General features: G+C 34.7%; 1 protein-coding gene across 1 annotated transcript in view; it reads right to left on the bottom strand.

Moving 5' to 3' along the window:
* The window catches only part of CFAP47 (cilia and flagella associated protein 47), a 495,620-nt gene that overhangs the window by 394,730 nt on the left and 74,958 nt on the right, over positions 1-25,932 (bottom strand). Inside the window, exons 18-21 of the mRNA XM_045873173.1 lie at positions 25,022-25,153; positions 22,189-22,266; positions 18,294-18,438; positions 13,889-13,983 (exon numbers count right to left, since the gene is read on the bottom strand). Coding sequence (XP_045729129.1) covers positions 13,889-13,983; positions 18,294-18,438; positions 22,189-22,266; positions 25,022-25,153 — 450 coding nt within the window. The remainder of the gene's footprint in view (positions 1-13,888; positions 13,984-18,293; positions 18,439-22,188; positions 22,267-25,021; positions 25,154-25,932) is intronic.

The raw sequence follows: 25,932 nt of genomic DNA, 5'->3' as shown, positions 1-25,932 counted from the left end.
CAAATTTATAGAAACACAAAGTAGAATGGTTATGGCCTAGGTTTCAGGGGAGAGGGGGAATGGGGGTATTTTTAAATGGGTACAGAGTTTCAGATCTGCAAGATGAAAAAGTTCTGGAGATCTGTTTCACAACAATGTGAATACAATTTAACACTTAAAATAGTTAAGATGCAAATTTTATGTTACGTGTTTCCTAACACAATATAAATAAAAACTCAAAACATTGTGCTGAGTGAAAGAACTCAGACACAAATGGTCACATATTGTATAATTCCTTTTATATGAAATAATCCAGAAGAGAGAGCTCCATAGAGACTGAATGCAGATTGGTGGCTGTCAGTAGCTCATGGAAAGACAGGTGAGGAGAAACTGCTTTAATAAGTAAAGGGTTTTGCTTTGCAGTGATTGAAATGTTTTTAAATGGGACAGAGGGAATGGTTATACCATACAGTAAAGGCACTAAATGCCACTGAATTGTTTACTTTAAAAATGGTTCATTTTATGTTATATAAATTTCCTCTCAATAAATTATTTCTTAAAAAATAGAGAAGTCAATCAAAGGTTTCTAGGAATTCCCCCAGATCCCTATCATATGATGATCTCAAGGTTCTAGAGAAGTAAAAAATAAGAGAGTCTGTTTTTGCAAAATGATTGAGGGACTGTATTGTATTAGGTCTTATATGAGATTATTCCATTTATTGAGATTAAACAGTTTAACTATTCTTCCTACCTAATATTCTCCCCCTTTTGATGGATGTCTCTGATGAACAGCTCACTTGAAAATTGAAATGGCCTACCCTTTGAATTCTGACTGGTAATTTCCTCCCTGTGAGCTCATCAATTAAAAACTAAAGAACCTGGGTAAGGGTGTGTGTGTAGGATTAGAAGTGGCTACAGCCCCAAATATCAGTTTTGGAAATCAAATTGTAAATTTTATAAATTATATAATTTATTAGAAAATTTAAAATTATAAAAAATAAAATTAATGTATAAAAGAACTGAAAATACAACTGAAGTAATGTCAATGCTAAAATATTTACATATGTAAAAACTATTACTGCATTTTAAATTAAATTATAAAATATGAAAATGATCAAAATTCATTTTTTTCTCAAGACCCACTTATTAACTATATATTGATTTTTTATTAAAACCTAACATTATTCATGTTTCTAATAATTTTTAAAATAGTGATCCTGCAACAACTATTGCTCTATGATTTCTTGGTAAGTTTCCGGAGGTGGAAAGGAGGAATATAATAGGCAAGAATGGCAAATGTTTTAAATGTAGGAAAGGGAAGAATAATAGTACCACTGACATATCTAAGTTTCCAAGATCATGACAACAAGCAATGATGGTTTCAATGGTACATATACCTAGTGCTTTGCTATACTCATCAAGCCCATGCTGACAACCTGAAAATTTTAAATAAAATGAATAATTAATAATAGAAAAGTTATAGAGTTCCAGCCATGCCTATCACTCTACTAGGCAAAACACTTGGGTTTTCATTTTGGTTTTTCGTTTGTTTGTTTATTTGACACACACACACACACAGAGAGAGAGAACAAGCAGGGGGCAGGAAAAGGGAGAAGCAGGCTCCCTGCCAAGCAGGGAGCCTGATGGGGGCTCAATCCCAGGACCCTGGGATCATGACCTGAGCCGAAGGCAGGCATTTGATTGAGCCACCCAGGTGCCCCTCATTTTGTTTTTATTTAACATTAGTTGGCTGCTGTGGTCTGAAAGTGTCCCCTCAAAATTCATGTTGAAAGCCTAACTCCCAAAGATGATAGTATTAGGAGTTAGGGCCTTTGGGAGGTGCTTAGGCCAAGAGGGTGAAACCCCCATGATTGGGATTAGTGCCTTACAAGAGACCCCACAGAAATCCCTAACCCCTTCCACCATGTGAGGACACATCAAGAAGTCTGCAACCCAGAAGAAGACTCTCACTCTACCATGCTGGTACCATGATCCTGGACTTCCAGCCTTCAGAACTGTGATAAATAAATTTTTATCATTTACAAACTACTCGGTCTGTGGTATTTTGTTATGGAACCTGAACAGACTGAGACTCTGGCCATACCACTGACAATTCTATCTCTTGTCATAGAATCTTTCATAAATAGACTATTCTCATAACAGAAATATAGAAGCAAAAAATACTATAGCATGTTTTATTTTCATGAATGTTTCTTTTTTGACAAATCAGAGCAAGCAACTCATTCCCATGATATTCTATTTCTGCAACGACACCAATACACAGATGTCAAGGAGTGAATTGAATAAAGATATATTTCATGTATAAATACTACCTGCTTTCATATATCAGTCCTTAAAACAAAACAATTTTGCTTGACCTTATTTCCCCTACAATTTGTTATTATTAATCATCAGCAACTAATTATATTTTGCCCCATTTCTTTTTTTCCTCTTCTGATTTATCTTTTTGTTCTTATTTTGAGTATTAACATAAATCAGTATTTTCTATCATATGTATTTTAACAGTATTTATATTATTTTTAGATTACTATCTTATTCTTTAAGTTTTAGGTTTTGTTCATATAATACAAATACATATTTTAAAGTGAAACAGTGTCAAAAAGAATGTTTCCCAAACTGTCATCCTTATATGTTTGGGATGGATGGCGATGGATTCCCAATGGAAGAAGTGGAGGGGAATGGAGGAGATCAACGGAAATGTGAAGAGAAGGAAATGGGAGGCCAGGATTCTGGATGGACCTCCACATGAATACTGAAATCACTCAGAAAATTAGAAGAGTAGAGTACAGAATATACGATGAGACTGGCTGATAGCAATGTCCAGAGATTATTACTCTGCATGAGGGGAAATGGTAAACTCATATAATATGAAGTTCAAAGAAGCAGCCATTTTTAACAGAAAAAGACCATCTAGAAAAATCCACCCAGGGAGTGAGGCTTCCAGAAAGCATCACCTCTAGAGCCACATCTAGATCCAAAGGAAAGGCTATATAAGGAACAGTGCCCTAGGGAGAGCCATGTTCATAATATGAAGAAACTATGAAGGGAAAGGAAGCCCTAAAAAACATTGAAAACTTATGTAAATATAGGGATCCTAGAGGGCAGATAGGAAGGGTAAGAAAGCCAAGTGTGAGGGAGCTCAGAGCTAGTAGGGATGAGAATCTATTCACAGAGGGCTCCACTTGGAGGGATGACTGAGGTAAAATGTGATCATGATGGATTAAAATCCTGACAGTCACTGAGTATTGAGTCTTGACTGTCACTGGGTCTAGTGCTGGGTCCCAAAGTCAGTGATGATAGGAGTGGAAGATGGGAGTGGTAGGAGAGGTTTAACACAGAGCACGACTGTCAGCTTCACTCAAGAATATCTGATGTCATAAATGATGATGATGTTGGTAATTGTCAAGATAATTTGATGTACTGATTCTCAGCCCTTAACTGTCTCTTTTAAGTGCGAGACCTTTTTCCCACTCAAAACACATGTATTTTCTAAAATACTATGTGCTGAATTCACAGAGCTGAGAGTCATTCCCTGCCTTCTCTAATTGCCAAATGCGTGTATGTGGGAAGTGATACTGGACTTGCTTTCCACAATTCACATCTTCACAGACAATTTATATAAAATGAATTTGTACCCAAGGTAGCGCCCTGTAATTACTCAGAATGCAAAATTCAGAGGTTCCATGATCTCTCCACCCACATCTTATCCTCACAACAGAACTAAGGAATATAAGATTTATCTCTTACACAGAAACTCAGTGATACAGAGAGAGAAAAGGAAATGAGGGCTATTACTGTGAAACCACTGAGCTATCTAATGAAGGGGGAAATCTTGGAAAGTCTTGTGAATTGAATAAAGTGCTTTCCTAGTTGTTGTCATTCAAACAGAGGAATACCTCAAATTGAAAAATGATATTCTGATGAAGATTTCAGTCCCCCAGCCAGTGTTGGTGGACAAAAATGTTTATGGGGCGAGTGTCACTCAAATACTCTCTCCCTTAATCCTTAAAGGATCATCCTGCCTTCCTGTAAGAATGATTGCAAATCCAGAATAATCACTACAAAACTTTACCCAAAGACTGTATATCCTTGAAGGACAAAGGCTGGTAGAAAAAAAAGTTTAAAAATTTAGCGATTCTCCTTCATTTTCAAGAGCTTTAGGGCAAATATAGAGCAGGACAGATGAAAGCTTCAGAGCAACCAAGCCACTGTAGATTGACTAGCCTGTGCCACAGAGTGGAACCTGAGCCATGGTGGCAGGAAAAGTAAGGGTAAGAACCAGGGAAGATCTATACCAGTGCTTTCAAATACAATCTTCTGTGATGATGAAATATTCTGCACTGTCCAATAGCCAGGTGGGGATCCTGAGACCTTGAAATGTGGCTATTTTGACTAAGGAAATAATTTTTTTTATTTTATTTAACTTTAAAGTTTAATTTAAGTATCCACACATGGCTAGTGGCTACCATATAAAGAAGCACAACTCTATACACTGGCCAAAGAGACATGTGAGTGGACCACAAGGAAAGGAGGGGCTTGAATGATAGTGTCAACAAACCGTTCCAGTCAAGGATGCCAAACACAACTGTAATTGCCCACCAGTACTTTTAATTGTACCCAAACCCGGTGCAGTATAGGAAGAGAAGGGTTACAACTAGAAATAAATCCAGCCTTTTATGATTTTACATTTGCCTGTTACACAGGTCAACCAAGAGAGCAGCCACTGACTATTTACATCTCCACAAACACACACAGAAAGATAACTTACAGCTAGCTATAAACAGAGTGGAGGATATGTGAAGTGACTAGAAACTAGATAATCAATCTGCCTCAATGGCACAAATTTATAGAACAAAATCTCACAGGGTATACGGTCTATGCAGGGTTTTTTTTATGTTCATTTCATTGTTGGACTGAATTGCCTTCTGATACTCTAAGTAAATCTCCCTTTAAAATACCCAGTAAATGCAGAACAATTCAAAATCTTAAGGAATGTGTGGCACTCCAGAGAACTAAATGCATGTAATTTAATTTTATAGCAAATTTTTAGAATCCTAGAAGAACCACAATTTAAACATTAAAAAACAGATTAACAAGTTTTTAATTGTTGATAATGTTAAAAAGTAAATTGAACTCAAAAAATGAAAATACCAAATTGCATATGAATCCTCCCAAAAAGTCATATAACAAACATAAACTGGACTATATACTTTTTCTAATTTTTAGTGACCCTCAGGTTAAAATGCTTTTGTGGATGAATGATGACATTAAAAACACAGTTATACATTTCCACTATATAAAAATATAAAATCCCAACATAGACTTAATAAGAAAACATAAAAATTGATCTTAACACACTTGAAAATGCATAGATTAAATTACTACACAAACTTATTAGTTTCTTTCTCTTCTTTCCCTTAGTTTCTTATTGAAGAATATCTGTGTGTGTGTGTGTGCGTGCGCGCGCGTTTGCATACTTCTGTGTACATACAAAATGCAGGCATTGGGTAGGAGAAAGACATAATGCTTCAAAATATTAACCTGTCACAAAAGGATTATTTTCTTTTTATTGTGAGTTATTGTCTTTATCAATATTATAAGAGTACAGATTTGAAAAAAATAAAACAAAAATAATGCCACATAGCTTATTTTGAAAATTAGCATTCTATTCCCTCCATCATTGTATACTTGCACACACACACACACACACATACACGCACACATACACAAATCCAGATGCAATCATTTTGAACTCTTAGTGGTCGTGGATTTACCTCAACATAGCTAAATAATCTATATAGATTATAATAAAACAAGCCTCAATAAATTTAAATTTATTTAAATAATACAAAGTATAGTCTCCAATCACAATGGGATTATATTAGAAGTCAATAACAGAAGGAAATTTGGTAAATTCACAAATATGTGGAAGTTAAACAACATACCCTAAATAACCAATGGATCAAAGGAAAAACTTATGTAAGAAATTGCAAAACACTTGGATGAACAGAAATTAAAATACAACAGACCAAAACTTTTGAAATACAGGTAAAACAATGCTTAGAGGGAAATGTATAGCTTTAAAACCTATATAAAAAAATAAGATCTCAACTCAATATCCTAACCTTCTGCCTTAAAAAAAGACAAGAAAAAAAGCAAAGCAAACTAAACTCAAAGTAGGCAGAAGGGAGTAAACAGTAAAGGATAAAGTGGAAATATAGAAATAAAGAATCAAAAGTCATATAGAAAACCAACTATACCAAAAATTGAATCTTGAAAATATCAACAAAACTGACAAAACCATTAGATAGGTTGATCAATATGAAGAGAGAGATGACTCAATTTTAAAATAAAGTCTGTTTGTTTGTTTTTTATTATGTTAATCTCTATACATTACATCATTAGTTTTTGATGTAGTGTTCCATTATTCATTGTTTGCGTGTAACACCCAGTGCTCCATGTAGAACGTGCCCTCTTTAATACCCATCACCAGGCTAACCCATCCCCCCACCCCTCCCCTAAAAAAAATAAAAATAAATAAAAATAAAATAAAATAAAGTCAGAAATGAAAGAAGAAACATTATTACCTATCCTACAGAAATAAAAATAATAAGAGAACACCATGAATAACTGTATAACAACAAATTAGGTAGATAAAATTTCCCGAGAAGAAACAGAAAATTTGACACCAAAAAAACAAACTTCCAGTTACAAGTCCCGGGGATACAATTACAGCATGGTGACTACAGTTAATAATACTGTATTGTTATACTTCAAAGTTGCTAAGATAGTAAATCTTAAAAGGTCTCATCAAAGGAAAGAAAATTAACTATATGAGGTGATAGATGTTAACTAAGCTTATTGTGGTAATCATTTCACAATATATACACATATAAAATCATTATGTTGTACACCTGAAACTAATACATGTTATATGTCAATTATATCTCAATAAAAAAATAGGGAAACTTGCCTGAAAGAAGTATTAAAGAAAACTATTAAGATATAGATAAAAGGGGGCAGGGAAAGTAGGGGAGACCCATTGGCCTTAGTTTTCTGAAGGGAAGCCAGAGAACTGATTACAGCAAAATAAAAAGTTCCCAAGAGAGAAAACATAAATACAAAAGGAACATCAGGTCATTCCAGAATGAACAATAGGGAATGAAACCAACATCCAATGAGCTCCATCCAAAGTGGAAATAAGTCAGAGGAAACTCATATGAAATCTACAAATGAAATCAAACAGGCAATACTAATAAAGAACTAAAGGATGAGAAACAAGAGAAACTCTCCTTTTGATCTGGATGTTATAAATTTTACAAAGAGGAATATATGCAAAAAACATTTTTAAAGTCTGCCCATGATTTGATCTGACACAGAAATGCTACTCATGCTTAACAACTGGGATAACAGATATTTTGTGTCAAATAATATAATCATGCCACCTCCAATGACATGGCCTAAATTTTTTTAATTGTCTTGTACAGATATATATTTAAGTCAAGATAACATTTCCCGATATTCTACAAATTCCTGACCCCCCAAATAAACTTAATCCCAGAAGAAATTAATTGTGACTGCAAATTTCTTTCCCTTTCTACGAAAGAGACCATATAAAAATGGTAATTGACATTTTGATGAGTGTAACTTTATTAAATTGAAGATTTTGAGTGCTAATGACTAGGAAAAAAGTTAATAAACCTAAAGAACAGACACAAAAGTTTTGTGTCCATAGACTAAAAGAATATGTACTATTCTTCATCATGTTTGGATGCCTAACATGGTATCATGAAGGTCCAGTGTGTCAGGAGGCTGAGGACATAACATTGTTTTATTCAAGCTCTAGCAGGTAGCCTTGACAAATCACTTAGCCTCGCTGTGCATCGGCTTCTATGACTGGAAAAAGGAGGAAAAAAATCTAAAGTCTCAATGCTTGTCTTATTGGATTCATATGGAAATAAAGTGATATTAGATATGTAAGTACTTTACAAACTCTAAGTACTATATAATTATCAATTAAAGGATTGTTATAATTTTTTAAAGAAATAAAAAATTTAAATAGATCTATAACAAGCAAATAGATTGAATTAGTAATTTAAAATAAATATGACAAAGGAATGCCCAGGACCAGATGACTTCGATGGTGAAATAGATCACTAAATTAAAGAAGATTTACAATAGAATCCTTCACAAATGCTTTCAAAAATAGAAGAGAGAACACTTCTCAACTCATTCTAAGAAGTCAATATTACCCTGATACTAAAACCAAACAAAGACAGTTGAAGAAAGGAAACTACAGATCAATATTCCTTATGAAAACAGATGCAAAATCCATCAAGAAAATAATTGGGAAATTGAATGCAGCAATATATAAAAAGGATTATACTCCAAGTGTAATGACCAAGTGGGATTTATCCCAGGAATGTAAGGTTGGTTTAACATATAGAAATCAATCAATACAATGCACCATATTAACAGAGGACAAATCAAGATCACCAAAATAGAAGCCAAAAATTTCTGACAAAATCCAAATTTCTTTCATGCTAAAAATACTCAGCTAGGAATAGAAGAGAACTTCCTCAACCTGATAAAAGGAATCTACAAAAAATTGCTAACATCATATTTAAAGATGGAAGATGGATGCTTTCCTCCTAATACCAGGAACAAGTTAAGATGTTTGCTTTCACCACTTCTGAACCACATTGTACTGGAGGTTCTGGAAATCAGGGAGTAAAAAAAGTAAAAGACATCCAGATTGGAAAGGAAGAAGTAAAATTTTCTCTATTTGCAAAAGGCACATTCTTACAGAAAATTCTAAGGAATCTACTAACAAACTATTAGAACTAATGAATAAGCTCAACAAGGTTACAAAATACTAGATCAATGTTTAAAATCAATTGCTTTTCTATACAATTAACATGAACAATTTGCAAATGAAATTAAGAAAACAATCTCCTTTACAATAGCATTAAAATATTAGAAATAAAATTAATAAAGTGGGAATTCTGCACACTGAAAACTACAAAACATTGTTGGAAGAAATTAAAACCTAAATAAATGTAAAAACATCCCATGTTCATGGATTAGAAGAATTAATATTGTTAAGATGGTAATACTCCCCAAATTGATCTACAGATTCTTCACAATCCTTATCAAAATCCCAGCTGGATTTTTTTTTTTTTTTGCAGTAATTGGCAAGGTAATCCTAACATTCATATGGAAGTGCATGGGACATAAATTAGCCAAAAATATTATTGAAGAAGAACAAAATTGGTGGACTCACATTTTCCAATTTCAAAAATTACTACAAAATTTATTATACTAATCAAGACACTGTGTTATTAGAATAAGGAAAGACATCTAGATCAATGGAACAGAAATGAAACTCCAGAGATAAACACTTATATTTATGTTTAACTGATTTTAGACAAGGGTGCTAAGGCAGTTTAATGGGGTAAAAAAAAATTTTCAATAATTCTCCTGGAACAAATGGACATTGCATGCAAAAGAATGAAACTAGATTCTTATCTTATAGCATACACAAAAATAATACAAAATGGATCATAGACCTAAACCTAAGAGGTAATGTTATAAAACTCTTAGAAGCAAACAGAAATCTTTATGGTTTGGGTTAGGTAATAGCTTCTTAGATATGACACCAAAAAGCAAAAGTGACCATAAAAAAAAGAAAAACAGATACATTGGACTTTTGTCAGACATGTGTTTTACATTGGCAAATGATAATACCCAATATAAAGAAGATGTGAAAAAAAGACAGCATGTTAGCACACTAGGATGTAAGCTTTCTACTATAACCTCAAGGTCCAGAAGAACGCAGGGTAGCTAGTAGGTGCTCAATAAATATTTGTGGATGATTATCAATGGAAATATAAATTGATACAAGTTTTATGGTGGCAATGTGACTATATGTGCCAATAATTAAAATGCACATACCCTTTCCTCATTAATTTCAATTCTAACTATCCAAAAGGAAAAATTGAATAAGTCTCAAAAATGAATGTGCAGATTTATGCGTTGCATTTTAATTTACTTATTGAATGGATACTTACTGTTTGTCTGATGGGTGCCAAAAATATACTAATGCTACAAATATAATGTTGAACTATGTATCAAACTGTTTTCCTCCTTTGAATAATAATATGACTGATGGCATAAAGATATTTGACTAATTAAAAAAATCTACATCTATTTTGGATTAAAATTTGTATTAAATTAGTACTAGAAAGATATTTCCCAACATGAGCTTAAAACATTATGATGCTTCACAGAAAACTAGGAATAAGATAAGCCAAGAAAATAATGCGACCTGGTTCTGGAAATTCTAAACAATATAAGAAAAATAGGTAAAAATTATAATTATTTAATATGGAAGAGACAAATAACAATATTTGCAGTCATATTTGCAGTCTATTACAGTATTCCTGAAAAATCTAAAATAAATTGATGGATAATTTAAAATAACTGAAGCTTAAAGTAAGATGGACAGTTGTTTGTTTTGTTTTGTTTGTTTAAGTAGGCCCCATGCCCAGCGTGGAGCCCAATGTGGGGCTTGAACTCATGACCCCTGAGATCAAGACCTGAGCTGAGATCGAGAGTCAGACACTTACCTGACTGAGCCACCCACCCACCCCAAGATAGACAGCTTTATATATACCTCACCAACATTATTTTCAAAATTTAAGAGCATAAAATACATAAAATGCAAACAATTACCCAGCACAAAAGAACACAGCAAAATTACTTCAAAATAGTTCAAAATTTTGCTGAGTAGCATAAAATAATAAAATAAAAGGCTTGGGGTGCCTGGGTCGCTCAGTCCATTGAGCATCTAACTCTCGGTTTCAGCTCAGGTCATGATCTCATGGGTCCTGGGATAGAGCCCCAAGACAGGCTCCACATTCAGCAGGGAGTTTGCTTGAAGATTCTCTCCCTCTGCCCCTCCTCCCACTCCCGTTCTTTCTCTCTCTCTCTCAAATAAATAAATCTTTAAAAAATAATAAGTAAGATAAAAGGCTAATCTTATTTCTGAAAAGGAAGCTCAATTTTATAGAGAAATCACTTCCTTGAAATTTTTTTATTAGTTTAATGCAACACGAATCAAAATTCCCATAGGACTTATGGCTATAAACTTGAGAAAATGATTCCAAAGTTTATCAGGAAAAGTAAAACAGAAAACTGGCCAATAATATTGTAAAAAGAAAAGAATAGAGGCCACTCATCCTACCAGAGAGTTAAAAGAATTTTAACAATACCAACCAGGCCAAATTGCTAGCAAATAAATCACTACTGTGGTAGGGTGGTTTGTTACACAAGAAGAATCCAAGATACGCAATTTAAGATGATTTTTCACCTATCAGATTGACAGAATATTGTATGTGCATGCTATATAAATGATGCAACCTAGTTGTACAAAGACAATGAGCAACACTTTCCACTGTTACTGGCATTTAATATACCTGGTATAACCTTTTTAGGAGAGCAATTTGGCAATACATATCAACAGCCTAAAATATGTACATAGAGTTTGACCCAACTATTCTTCTTCTAGAAAGATATAATGAAAATAAATAATGTGAAAGCAAACATTTATCTACAAGGATGTTTTCTACAGCATCATTTATAAAGCCCCCAAAATGGAAAAATCTTAAGTGCATAGTAAGAAGGATTAGTTAAGGGACTATAACATGATATAGCCATTAAATAATAGGATAGATCATCCCTAAAAAATTAAATTGTATTTAGAATACTTAATTCAAAACACAAAAAGCTATCCATGACATTTTAATTGATACACTGAGTAAAAAATGCGGGTTAAAAATAATTCATAAAGTATTATTTCATTACAATTATAGATGTAAAAATATAAGCATAGAGATAGAGAGAGGGAGACAGAGAAAAACAGAGCAAACCCTATATATAACCAGGGGTCATTGTCAAGTATTAGGATTTATTTATTGCTTATTTTTTCTTTCTGCTCTTCTAAACTTCTCATTTTAACTTTGATAATAAACTTTCATAAGCAGGAAGAGAATATCATTGACACACTTGATTAAAATATTGCAAATGGTCAGGGCATGTGAGAGTTGAGGAGATATTAGAATAGTGTAAAAATTAAAAAGAGAAACATCTTCTGAATCTCCTCAATACACTTGTCGATTATGCTTTTTTCTGAATTAGAAAGACAAATTAGAAATACCCTGACAATATTTCATGCACTTGAAAGTCCTTTGCTGAAAAGATAAAAAGAAAATCTAAATAATATTTGTACTCTGCTATGATCTGATAGCCTAAATTAAGCCAAAGAAAAATACTTGCAAGGTAATTTTCAAAAAAAAAAGAAAAGACGTTCTCTCTCTTCCTGGTAACCTTGCTAAAAAGTATCTATCTAGAGAACAGAAGATCACCAGAGGGGAGGTGGGGGGCAGGGGGATGGTGAAACAGGTGATGGGGATTCAGAGTACACTTACAGTGATAAACACCAAGTAATGGAAAGAATTGTTGAATCATTATATTGTACACCTGAAACCAATATAACACTGTATGTTAATTATACTTCAATTTAAAAAATAAAAATTAGAAAATTTTTTCCAAAAAAATTTAAATTAAAGGTATCTAAATATCACTGTTTATTAATGTAGATGAAACCTATAGAAATTGAATATAGTATAGTATACATCTGAGTATACTTACTGTTGTGTATAAGATGAGAATTTTCATTTTCTCTAATGCCAGAAAAGTAGCTTTTGCTATCTCATGCACTACGCTTGACTACAGCTAGAACAAACACGAGTGAACTCTGTAGACTACATCATTCCACATGAATCACATGTGCACAGAACCCATAAAACATATCCCAATTAATGTATTGTACTTTAAATAGCAAAATTACTCTTTAGCATTTTCTTAAATCTAAACCTGTCCTCAAATTTCCTTTACTTTTTCCTCCTGAAAGCTAAATAACAGCTATCATTGTTCCTAAAATAAGATTTCAATCTCAGGAAAGCGTACTTCAGTGACATCCCTAAAAATGGGTAATTAAAGACAGTACTTGCATTCAAAATGCTTTCTTATTGCGTTATGAATTATTTTCACTTAGTTCATTCTATTCTACACCTATTGGGTTCAAGGCATCATGCTAGTTATGTTGGAATGTAAAAAGTGTTTTGACATAAAAATGTTATACTCTATTTGTCATAGAGAAATTTGACTCTTGCTTAGGAAGATGCAGCAACATGACATTCCTCATCATGGGTAGCAAGAAGCTCTCTCCTTGGCACTTTGTTGCAAAATCTCAGAAGCAAAAACATGAAAAATGGCCCCCGAATGTTTGCCAAGTGGTATCCCTTGCTCCTGGGCATATTCCAGGAAAGATACTCCCTTTGATTTTGTTTGTTTGTTGTTCTTAAATTACTAAACATCAAGTATAAAAAGAACCACTCTCATAGCAACCCGTCTTAAATCCTCACAGCACATCTTTGGTCATTTCAGGTAGTGATTCCAGGAACATTAAACATATCCCACTTAAATATAAGTATAAAGCACATGCTGGCTCAAATATAAGTGATTTTTGAGTTAGCCTCAACTTTCTTCCATAACATGTCATATCTTGAATTTTCTAGAAAGCAGAACTGAGACCATAGGTTCCTTGTGTGTGTTCTGTGTACCTCTCAAGACACTCCACAAGCATGAGCCAGACACCTCTAGCAATCACTTTACTGAATTAAAAGGTACACTCAGGCATGCTCACAAGTTAGAAAAAGACCCATTACAAAAAGAGTTTAGGTGATCTCTGATAGCTTCTGAGTTAGGATTATCTTAACTCCACTACTCTCCAGTCAAATGAGTAATAGAAAGCATGTGAACATACTTCTTTGGGAGAAAATGCTATGCCACCTTCCAGAGATGTCCCTTCCTCTAACTCCAAAGAATATATGTCAGGAAACGCAGGGTCTGTGAATTCCCCTATAAAACATTAAAAAAATATATATTTTTTTTTAAAAGCCAAATGCATATCTATAATACCACTGTTAAATGTGTAAATGAAACTCTGAGAAGCCTCATAAACCTGTCTATAACAATCAAAAAGCAATTGCTGTGCACGGCTGCATAAGGTTGCTGCTCGTTAAAGAATGACTCTTAATACCAAGGTTCCAATCAGCAAAACTGATATTCAAACATGTAGCAAACATATATTCAGTCAGTAAAACAGACAGTAAACCCATTTTTTTTTTTTTAATTTCCAAAGTTCAAGGAGCTTATGACAGTCATATTCAGAAGAATGTAGAAAGGGGGCGCCTGGGTGGCTCAGTTGGTTAAGCGACTGCCTTCGGCTCAGGTCATGATCCTGGAGTCCCTGGATCGAGTCCCGCATCGGGCTCCCTGCTCAGCAGGGAGTCTGCTTCTCCCTCTGACCGTCCCCCCCTCTCATATGCTCTCTCTCACTCTCTCTCTCTCAAATAAATAAATAAAATCTTTAAAAAAAAAAAGAAGAAGAATGTAGAAAGGAATGAAGGTCAAAGTCAAGTACGGGACTGAATATTAGGTCCAAGAAAGTGGGAGACTCCCTCTCCAGCAAAGACAGAGCAGGGAAGACCCAGATCTCCACTGATGTCTCCAAGAGGCCACAGAGGAGATGAACAATTTTATACAAGGTCACTTTTTGACAAAATAGAATCACTCCAGATATAAAAGCATTAGGTAGAGATAAACAATTATTGAATAATAATGCAAACTTCAGGATGAAAAATTATAACCACTTAAGTAAACTTCTAGAAGAAGTTCCTGAAAGATCAAATGTTTGTTACAGTAGAACCTCTGTCCTTATCTAAACAATTCTAAAAATCGTGTTTTCTCCTTCAAGTTTTCTGATTAATGCAAGGAATGATGATCATTTCAATCACCCCTGTGTGGAAATGAACTTGAATAACTCATTGCACCCTCTTCCAACTTAATCAACTTCACTCACCTTGATGAAAAACCACTAAATGACAAAAAACCTCATTAAGTGTATATTAACACCAGCCCTGTTTGTAGTGTGGGAAAAGATACACCTATTATACAGCAAAGAATACCCACCTAGAATGGGTATATATCTAGAACATAGAAAATATAATAAAAACAGATAAATACTCATAAATATATTTGGAATGTATGTAAACATATAGTCTGTGAAATGCAATAATCCAAGACAGCTTCAATAACTATTTCTTGAGTATCTATAATGTACACAGCACTATAGTGGATAATTCTATTAGAAAACAAAAATTATACATGTAGTCCTTGACCTCATGGAGCTCACAGTGTAGTAGGGAAGTCCAACAGGTCCACAGCTCTCTCTGATACAAGACAGAAATGGTTAGTGCTAAAATGAGACTTACACAATGTCCTAAGGGAGTAAAGATTAAAAAAAAAATTCAACCAACCGGACAGGGGTGGGTATGGGGCTAATGATTCATAGGGACTCATGAGGTTTAAGCTAATTTATAAAAGGGGGTGGGATCGTAGGCACCAGGAACAGAAGAGGCAGAACCAGCCTAGGAGAAGGGAAGCCCAGTGCCAGCAGAGCGAGCTGCTGGAGCCTGCAATGGAAAAGGTAACTGGAAAGACAAAGTGGAGTCATCCCCAAATGGCTCTCAACATGTCCTCTCCCGTAACTCCTCTATCCAATAATCTTGAAATGATCACGAGAGAAAACAAGCTTAATTCGTCACAGAAGGGTATTTATGTGTTAAAATATTTATAATATACATTTTCAGAACATTTTAAGTATAAACTTTATTGCAAATTGTTAATAATAATTCAGATCAAGGGAAGTACCTCCTAGACTGTGTCAGCAGCCTACTGCTAAGAACCACTGCTATTGGTAATACAGAACAAGCAAAACTTTTTGAGCAGAGGAGAGATGTGATAAGATCCATGCTTTAAGGAGACCACTCTCTGGAACAGGTCTGAGGAGAAAAGCTTGGAGGCAGGGGAAGCATTTGAAAAGAAGGGAGGTTTGAGCTAGGGCTAAGGCTGAATTGTGAGAACACATGCACTTTGCAGACTAGCTTTGCAGAATAACCAAAAGGAGTCTGTGATCCAGTGAACAAGGTGCATGACAGTATATGAGGCAGTCAGCGAAAGGAAAGTGTTAGGCAACTAAAGCTTCAGCATCCGGATTAAAAAATAATAATAATAAAAAAGAATAGAGGCTTCATACATATTTCCAACTGCCTGCTATAATCATTCCTGGGCTAATATGCAGTCTCCTCGCACACCATGCTCGCCTAAACCTGACCCCCCTCCTGTATCACCTCAACCATGAATTGTACCTCCAGTCGCCTACCTCATAATCAAAACTTGGGAGAGAGATGAGCCTTGCTCCTCCTCCCTAACACCCAGGTCCACTTGGTAAGCAAGTCAGAGCATTTCTAATGTCTCAGCACCTTTGTACTCCCTTCCCAACTCCAGCGTCACTGCCTGTGTTCAGGCTTTCATCACTTCTCACCTGTATGGCCACAACCCCTAGCTGGCCTCCCTCTCTCTGTTCCTGCCCTTCCCATTCCCACATGTTCCCCCAGCCCATTCTCAACTTTGCTCCAAAAGAAAAATGAGCAAAATGTGAGTCTGATCACACCACTGCCTGGAAATACATCCTTTAATGGTGCTGCCTAACCTCCCGGATAAAAGTCCAGAAAAGATCCTTAGTGGCCTGGATCTCACTTGCCCTTCCAGTCCTGTCCCTCTACACTCTGGGCCTCCTGAACTACTCACAATCTTGACTCACTTCTAGGCCTTTGCTTGCATTCTTTCACGTATCCCCTTTTCTTGTGTATCTTCTCAACATTCTTCAAGACCAGGATTAGGCATTGATTTTTCCAACAAATCTTCCCTTATGCTGACTGCTAGTTTTCCCTAACATATGCTCCCTTAGCACCATGTACTCACTTGTCTTACAGCATCTGCCGTGCTCTATGGTAATAAGCCGATTCTTTGTCCAGCTCCCCTACTGTTACAGGTGTTCTTCGTTTGTCACTTAGATTCAATAGCCACCTTTCTCTGTTCTGCTCTGTCCTGCCTTCTACAAGTCAGTTCAGCTAGGCCCCCTGGCTCTGACTTGGTTCAACCACAGGGAGACACCAGTAGGATATCAGAAGTTAGGAGGTCTTTATGCCCTCATGTCTTCACTGCGTTGGCTAAGTTTCTAGCAATGGCTGCATTCCTTTACAGCTAGAGCTCTTATCAGTTGGCCCCTCTTTCATCGTTTCACCGATCATGGGGCTCCAGAAATATGTGGCCTTCTCTTACTCCTTCAGGTGCAGAGGCAGTAGCAGCTTCCATCCCTGGTTGATTTCTTTTAATCCAGCTCCCACCTCCATAGATAATTCCTTCATTAAACTCTCTTCAGTTAAACCCTTTGAGTGAATCATCTCTTTACTGAGACCCTGACTGATACACTTGCTGTTCACTTCTTGAGAACATGTAAAATATCATATTATCTTTAGAGACTCAACGTCTAGTATCTAGCCTATAATTGGTATTCAACAAATATTTATTGAAGAAGAAATGACCAAGCCAATGGTTGGCAAACTTTTTCTATATGGGTCCAGATACTAAATACTGTAGGCTTTGCAAGCCATATGATTTCTTCCACAACTATTCAACTCTGCCATTATAGTATGCAAGCAGCCATAAACAATACACAAATGTCTCTCTAAATAAATAATAAAATGTATTTATAAATAAATAAAACTTATTTATAAATAAACAAAACTTCATTTATAAAAACATATGTCAGTCCAGATTTAGCCCACAAACCTTACTGTGCCAACCCCTGGAGTAAACAAATGAAATGTCTTTGCAGCAGTGCCTATCTCTTAAACTTAATGTGACATAAAGATACTTAATAAAGGAGTAAACATACAGAGAGAGCTCACCAAAGACATTTATCTGAAATTCTTGGGCAACTAAAATTAGCAATTAATTTCATTTTGATTTACAGTACATAACCTTCTCTTTTTTTACTTATACATAACATTCTTAACTAACTATATTAAATCAACTAACAAGCACGGATATATGTTATGCATTACCAAAGAATTCTGATATTAATATTGATATATCTTTAGAAATAAAACCATGATGGGTTATAGAGTATAAGAAAAGCATGCATTGAGTAATTAAAAATACTTAAAAATGATTGCCCTTGACTTACAGTATTTTTTAACATTATACCTTAAAGCAACTTAAAACTGTTTTATAAAAATATTATTATAGTATAAAAGATATACCTGTTTTATCTTTAAAATCCAAAGAAAAATATTCAAAGTCTTGTAGATTAAACTCCACTCTGGCACGTGTTATACCTTTGTTTTTTATTATAAATGGAATAATCTGAGTAGCACCAACATAGGTACCACTGAAGTTAAATATGTCCTAAAATTTAAAAAGAGAAAAAGAATCAGAAAGCAGAGTAATATTTTATGAAAATAATGTAAACCTAAAATTATACTTTAAGAGAGTAAACCTTAAAGTTCTCATCACATGAAAAAGAATGTAACTATGTTTGGTGACGGATGTTAACTAGACTCATTATGGTGATTGTTTTGTGATACATATAGATATCGAATCATTATTTGGTATATCTAAAATGAACATGTTATATGTCAATTATACCTAATCAGGCCTAATGTCCACTAGGAGAGACAGATTGGTAAACAAATAAACAGACTGTTTATTTTTCCTCAAGGACATTATTAACTACTGTACTCTAAAAAAACTGGTCACATTTTCCTTCCTCTCCCCTACATCCTATACTTAATCAGTTACCAAATCCCATTTATTCTGCCTCCTTCACCTCTTATCCCTAACGTAATTGTATGAAGCTAATAACGCATCACTTTTCCTTTCATTTCTAGATTTGTACTTTCTCCAATTCTCCTCTCCACAACTAAGTCACAATTAAATTAACTGAAAATCTGCACTTGCTATCTTAAGATGTGATGATTCTCCTCCAACTACCGGACAATGTCCAAGTTCCTTGGCAGGGCTCATAAAGCTCATTTTGACCTTCCCCTGCCTCACCTAGCTCCACTCTTACCCTAATCACTTCATACTTCAGCAAGCTGTATGACCTGTCCTTTCCAACCAATACCTGATGCTTCATCCTCCTGTGTCTTCATCAATGTGTCCCTTCTGTTAGGAAAGCTTTTCTCTAACTCATAATTGCTTGATAAGATATTATGTATCTTTAAATCCCAGTTAGATAAACCATATTTTATTACACTGTGCTCAGAACTACTTCTGTTCCTTATACTTACTTACCATTACAACATCATAAAGTCTGTTTATTTGTTTACCAATCTGTCTCTCCTAGTGGACATTAGGCCTGATTCATTTTTGTATCCCTAGCACCTGATGCCTAGCTTAAATATATGTAAGGAATGTTTATTGAATGTATCTTTTTTTTAAGATTTTATTTTATTTATTTATTTGAGAGACAGAGAGAGCGAAGAGAGCACAAGATGGGGTAGGGTCAGAGGGAGAAGCAGACACCCCGCCGAGCAGGGAGCCCGATGCGGGACTCGATCCCAGGACTCCAGGATCATGAGAAAATATTGCATTAAGGTCAACAGGCCACTATTTGTTTCACTTAAAATATCAACCCAGTTCTACAGGGGAAACCTGTAAAATCCAAATGGATAATGAAAACTTGATGCTCTGTATATGCAAAAAGATCACTCCTCTTATACTATTCTGGCCTTGTGCATATGTGCATTTGGATAAAATGTCCTAATTGTTATTAAGATACATATTCAATGCCATACAGTTATTAAATGTCTTACTGATGATATCTGATGATGCCAGAATATTATTTTTAAAAGGCAGCTAGGCAGCTATGTTTAAAATTCAACATAATCAGGGAATATTAATATATATGAATATAAAGTCTTATAAATCACTCAATTGTACCATAACGTACAAAGCATGCCACAAAGACCTTTAGGGTGTGGAAAAAAAATAGTCAAACTCTCAATACACTTCTAATATTGTTCAAGGACAAACACCATAGCAATGGAGAAAGCACTCCGGATACTACAGGGTTTAATCTCTAAGAATAACCAGTCTTGGACAAGCTAGCCTAGTATCTGTCAATCTCTAGACTTATCATGCCTTCAACACCAAATAAAATAAAGGCTGGAAAATTATAACTCAAAACCAGACACTAGAATTAAATCAAGCAAAAATGGGTGAGGCTGCCAGTGCCTCAGGTAGGGCCTCGTTACTAGTACTAGTGGGAGAGAGAAAGAGAAGTGCAGATAATCTGAAAATAATATGACAACTGCTATGATGAAAATGGTTCCAGAGTTTAAGATGTTTGTACCATCTTATGAATGTCACAATGGAGGGACATATGAGCCTGCTTTGAAGGATCATTGGTGAGTTGTTTTATTGTTGTTGTTGTTGTTGTTTTTAAAGATTTTATTTATTTATTTGAGAGAGAGAGACAGAGATATTAATGTTGTTTTTAAAGATTTTATTTATTTATTTGAGAGAGAGAGACAGAGATTTATTTATTTGAGAGAGAGAGAGAGAGAGAGCATAAGCGGGGAGGAGAGGGAGAAGCTGACTCCCTGCTTAGCCACCACTGACGACACAGGGCTCGATCCCAGGACCCTGGGACCATGACCTGAGCCGAAGGCAGACGCTGAACCGACTGAGCCACCCAGGTGCCCCCAGGATAAGTTTTTTGGGTAGTTGAGACCAGATTTAATTCCTGAAAGACTTGCCAGGGGAAAAAAAGTATGTGTGTGCACTCTATCAATTGTAGAACAAAGTTCTATCAGGGTTCAGAACAATAATTTTTTTTTAATTTTAGTTTTTTTAAATTTTATTTATTTATTTCAGAGAAAGAGAGTAAGTGAGAGAGAGAGAGAGAGAGCACAAGCCAGAGGGGGAAGAGTCAGAGGGAGAAGCAGACTCCCCACTGAGCAGGGAGCCCAATACAGGGCTCGATCCCAGGACCCTGAGATCATGACCTGAGCTGAAGGCAGATGCTTAACAATTGAGCCACCCAGGTGCCCCCAGAGCAATAATTTGAAAAATAAATATAACTATAGTTCAAAAAATGCAAATCAAGACCACAGTGAGATAACATTTTATACTCAATAGATTGGCAAACATTAAGTCTTACAATACAACTTATGGAGCAATGGAATGTGGAGCAATGGAAACTTGAGAAGAAAATATGGAAGCTATCTTGTGAAGCCAAAAATGCATGTATTCTATGACTTAGCAACTTCACTCCTAGGGAAACTCTGGCATCTGTACCTCACAAGATATGCACATGAATGTTCCCAGCTGTAGTGTTTGTAATAACAAAAAAAGAAACGCCCAACTGAATGGACAACAGATTGAGTCTCTGAATTGCAACAGGTCTACATAATGGACTATTAAGCAGTAGTGAGAATTAAAAAAAAAAAAAAATACAGCTACACACAACTTAGATGAACTTTGGAAATACAATATTCAGTTTAAAGTAACTCACCAAAGACTACACACAGCACATGTCTGTCATAAAGCTCAAAAATGAACAAACTAAATTAAATAATGAATGGTTAAGGAATTCATACATATGTGGTGAGATGATTAGAAAAAGTAAAGGGAGAATATTCAGAAAATTCAGTAAAGTGGTTATCTCTTGGGGCGCCTGGGTGGCTCAGTCGTTAAGCGTCTGCCTTCGGCTCAGGGCATGATCCCAGGGTCCTGGGATCGAGCCCTGCATCGGGCTCCCTGCTCTGTAGGAAGCCAGCTTCTCCTCTCCCACTACCCCTGCTCGTGTTCCCTCTCTCACTGTGTCTCTCTCTGTCAAATAAATAAATAAAATCTTAAAAAAAAAAAAAAAGTGGTTATCTCTTAAGAGGGGTGGGATCATGATGAAGCCTACAGATGACTTTAATGGTATTGGTAGCATTCTGAAAGTTCAGTTCAGTGGTAAATTCTGAAAACTCCATTTAATATTCTGCTTCATCACTTATATTTATATTACATATATTAATTTCTACATGTCAAAGTACTACAGAATGAAATATTTTCAAACATAAATGGGCTGACTAGGGACACATAACAAAAGTCACCACACTCATAAACTGATTACTCAAATAGTTAACATACAAACATACTCACCGGATTAATTTCCACATCAGCAATCTCAACAGATCCACCAATCCTAAGGTCTATGACATTTGCATGGCGAATAGCAACCTTATTTGAGAAAAATATAAAGCCTTGTAGAAACCACATTAAAATCTACTCATATACCGCTAAAGTATTACCTGGCATTTGGCAATATTTTTGAATTTAAATAATCATAACATATTATAAATGTCACAAGATTTATTCTGGTAGTTGTCATCACATTTCTTGTTATGCAGAATTGATATTCCTAAGAGGAATGAGTGTTCAACTCTTAAAAACCTCCACCACAAATGGGACCAGTTCATAGCTTGTGAATTTGACTGCAGAGTCCTACCCATTTAACTACACATTATTGCCATGCTCTGTATCCCTTCTGTATTTACCTAATTTCAATGGATTATTCAAAATTAAAACAGATAGGGAACTGAGTACAAACATATTTCCTCCCATAGAGATACTAATATCCATAATGATCATAATAATAATGATGAAAGTAGCTAAAAATTGCTGAGTAAATGGGTCAAGTACAGTGCTAAATACATTGTCTCCTTTTTAATCCTCAGTATCCTGTGAGGTTACCAATATTAAGTATTTTAACTTTTTCCTGATGGTCTCAAAACAGCACTGGTTAAATATGAACCAAGGACTGCCTGAACACTCAACTGCCTCTGAGAAAATTAAGATAGTGAAATAAGAATTTAGTTGTATAATTCCTACAAAATTAGAACTGTAAATTATCTGAACATATAAGTGTCTAAGCAAAATTTCAGAAGCACAAAAACAGCATTCGCTGAAAGCCCTACCTATATAAGAACAGGGAGCATCAAGTCTGGATTTAAATCTAAATATACATCTAAGAAAGAGATAGAAGTGTATTTCACTCTTTCCATAGAAAGTCAGTGACACTGTTCATAGGCAAAAAAAACCCCTCCAAACTATCATTTTTTCAAAATTATTGGGGAAAGCAACATGTCATTTTTTTGTTTTTTTTTTATTTTTTTATTGTTATGTTAATCCTCATACATTACATCATTAGTTTTAGATGTAGTGTTCCATGATTGTTTGTGCATAGCACCCAATGCTCCATGCAGAACGTGCCCTCCTCAATACCCATCACCAGGCTAACCCATCCTCCCACTCCCCTCCCCTCTAGAACCCTCAGTTTGTTTCTCAGAGTCCATAGTCTCTCATGGTTCGTCTACCCCTCCGATTTCCCCCCCTTCATTCTTCCCCTCCTGCTATCTTCTTTTTTTTTTCCTTAACATATATTGCATTATTTGTTTCAGAGGTAACAACATGTCATTTAATTAACTAAATCACTATATCCATATTATACGATTTCTACATTTTATTTAAAGAATATATAGTATATAAATAAAATACTTGACTAAAATCATAAAAAGCATAATTTAATGATTCAGAGGAAATTATAAATCGACATGTTCTTCATTGATGAATCCCATATATAAGTCTCAACTCCTCATGACTGGCTTTCACCCACCTCCCCATTATTCATCATCCACTGAATCTACAACAGAAACTAACATAAAACTTGTGCCCAGTAAATATGTGTTGAATGGATGTATAAATGAATCTTACTACATTATGTTAAAAAGGTAAGCTTTGTAAAAACAGCATACTCTTCTAAAATACAGTAGAAATTAATCTTTTAGTGAAACTATTTTTACTGGCCATATTTTTTATTTTTTCCAGAATATTACATAAAAAAATTCTGCCCAAATCTCAGACCATGTACCATAATATATAATTTATAAATATCTTTCAATACATATTTCTTCATAAAAGTAAGATATAATCATTAGGTTGTTTATCTGGGGCAAATTGGTATTATCACATTAAGCTACATATTATTTAAGAATTGTTATGGAAAAAAAGAACTGTTATGGGAAATTAAGGATAAATTGGGGGATATATCTAAAACCATTCATTTTGATTTGATAACAGTGTACATATTATTTTTTAATGTGAGTAAATGTACATAGCTGATGATCAGATTGGAAATCAAGAGTATTCCATTCCTCTAGTTTATAATAAAATTTATGAGACTAGTCTTCTGTTTTATGTATTCCATTTAGCGAACAATTAGAAAAGCCCCTAAAATCAAGGTAATGTCTTTTCAATTACATAATTTCCAAAATATAAACTAGTAAAATATTCTATGCATGCTATAAATATAGATCTTAACACCATATAGAATTTGCCTATAATTCATATAGTCATTGAAGCTATTTAGAAATAACATTCCAAAATTGATTAATTTTTCCTAAGGTATCTAATTAAATCAAATATCTAATTAATGCCATGAAAAAGTCATCCTTTCCTCTGTGACTAGTGAGAACTTGTCACAACTCAGAGATGCCAAATATCATTCTAATTTCACGTGAAAAATGCCTCATGTCGACAAACTGTATCCATTTCATCTTAGTAGAAATTTCCATTACCAATTGTCACCAAAAATATTTTCTACAAATCCTCTTGCCAGGTTCTACTAACTATTTCTACATGATTATATAGGTAAGGTTGCTTATTCTATAGATCTCCAAAAACTGCATTTCTTTAGAGGTAACTCAATTGCTAACAAAGTAACCAAAATTTAAAAAATTACTCATTAGTATCATAACATTAAAACCATTCCCATTAGAAGAAATCCTTAAAACAAGTTTTCTAAGAATAAACACACCATTTTATAGCATTATACTTACTATTATAAATCTCTTAAACAACCAAACAAGTCCACATACATACATATATATATATGTATATATATATATGGTATGAATATATATATGCATAAACATACCTTTGCTCTTGTATCAAATTTTTCTACTACAGTAGGTGTACAGGAGATATTGAGAACAGTTAATCCCCCAAAAGGAATTATTCCTTGTGATGGAACAATATTAATGGTAGGCAAAAGACTCTGGTCACAAACCTGTAATTGAAAATTTGCAGAAATGCTACATTATCCTTTAAATAAGCTTTCATAGGAAAGCTTCCAAACTACAACCCAGAGAGAGGACCCCTGGGCACAGGGCACGAGACGATTTTGTAATATGTTTTCCAACACTGGACGCACAAATAAACTTCAACAAGGATTTGTACCCCTAACCCAGCAAACAGAACTTTCAGCAGTGGCGGCATCCGATTCAAGTAGGATGATGAAGTTTCTTGTCTGGAACGTTATCAAGACTTAGCAAAACTTACAAGGATGAGATATATCTGTTAGAGAAGATGACAAAATTCTAGATACTACTTTGATAGTTTGCCTTTTCCCTGACAGTAAACACTGAAAGCAAAGTTAGTGGGGAGGCAGATGATAAAGTAACCTCCTGTTCTTTATTATTTCCTTGATAGCCTAATGTCTAAGATATCATTTTGACCTTCAAAAAAGTTATAAGTAACTTACCAAAGGATTTATGGTGTGGTTCTTGGGGGCTAGTTTAGGACTATCTACCATGCTTTAAGCCAGAACAATTTAAAGGAAAACTGGTTAAGGTATTTTGGGGATGAGGGAACAAACAGACTTCAGAACTAATTTTGAAGCAACAGAGTAGAAAAAGGTATCTGCATTTGTTTGTTTGGGCAGAAAACATGTAGATATAAAGCTTGAATGAAAGATCTCAAACACTAACCTCTATCTATTGTCACTGTTGGGAGATCTTAATATATTTTTCAGCAAAATGTTCTATCACCACTTAAAACACCCCCCAC

This window comes from Mirounga angustirostris, unplaced genomic scaffold (genome assembly GCF_029215605.1).
Source record: "Mirounga angustirostris isolate CCGP_5_RB_7025 unplaced genomic scaffold, mMirAng1.0.hap1 SCAF_11, whole genome shotgun sequence".
Taxonomy (NCBI): domain Eukaryota; kingdom Metazoa; phylum Chordata; class Mammalia; order Carnivora; family Phocidae; genus Mirounga; species Mirounga angustirostris.
This window is presented reverse-complemented; position numbering and strand designations above follow the sequence as displayed.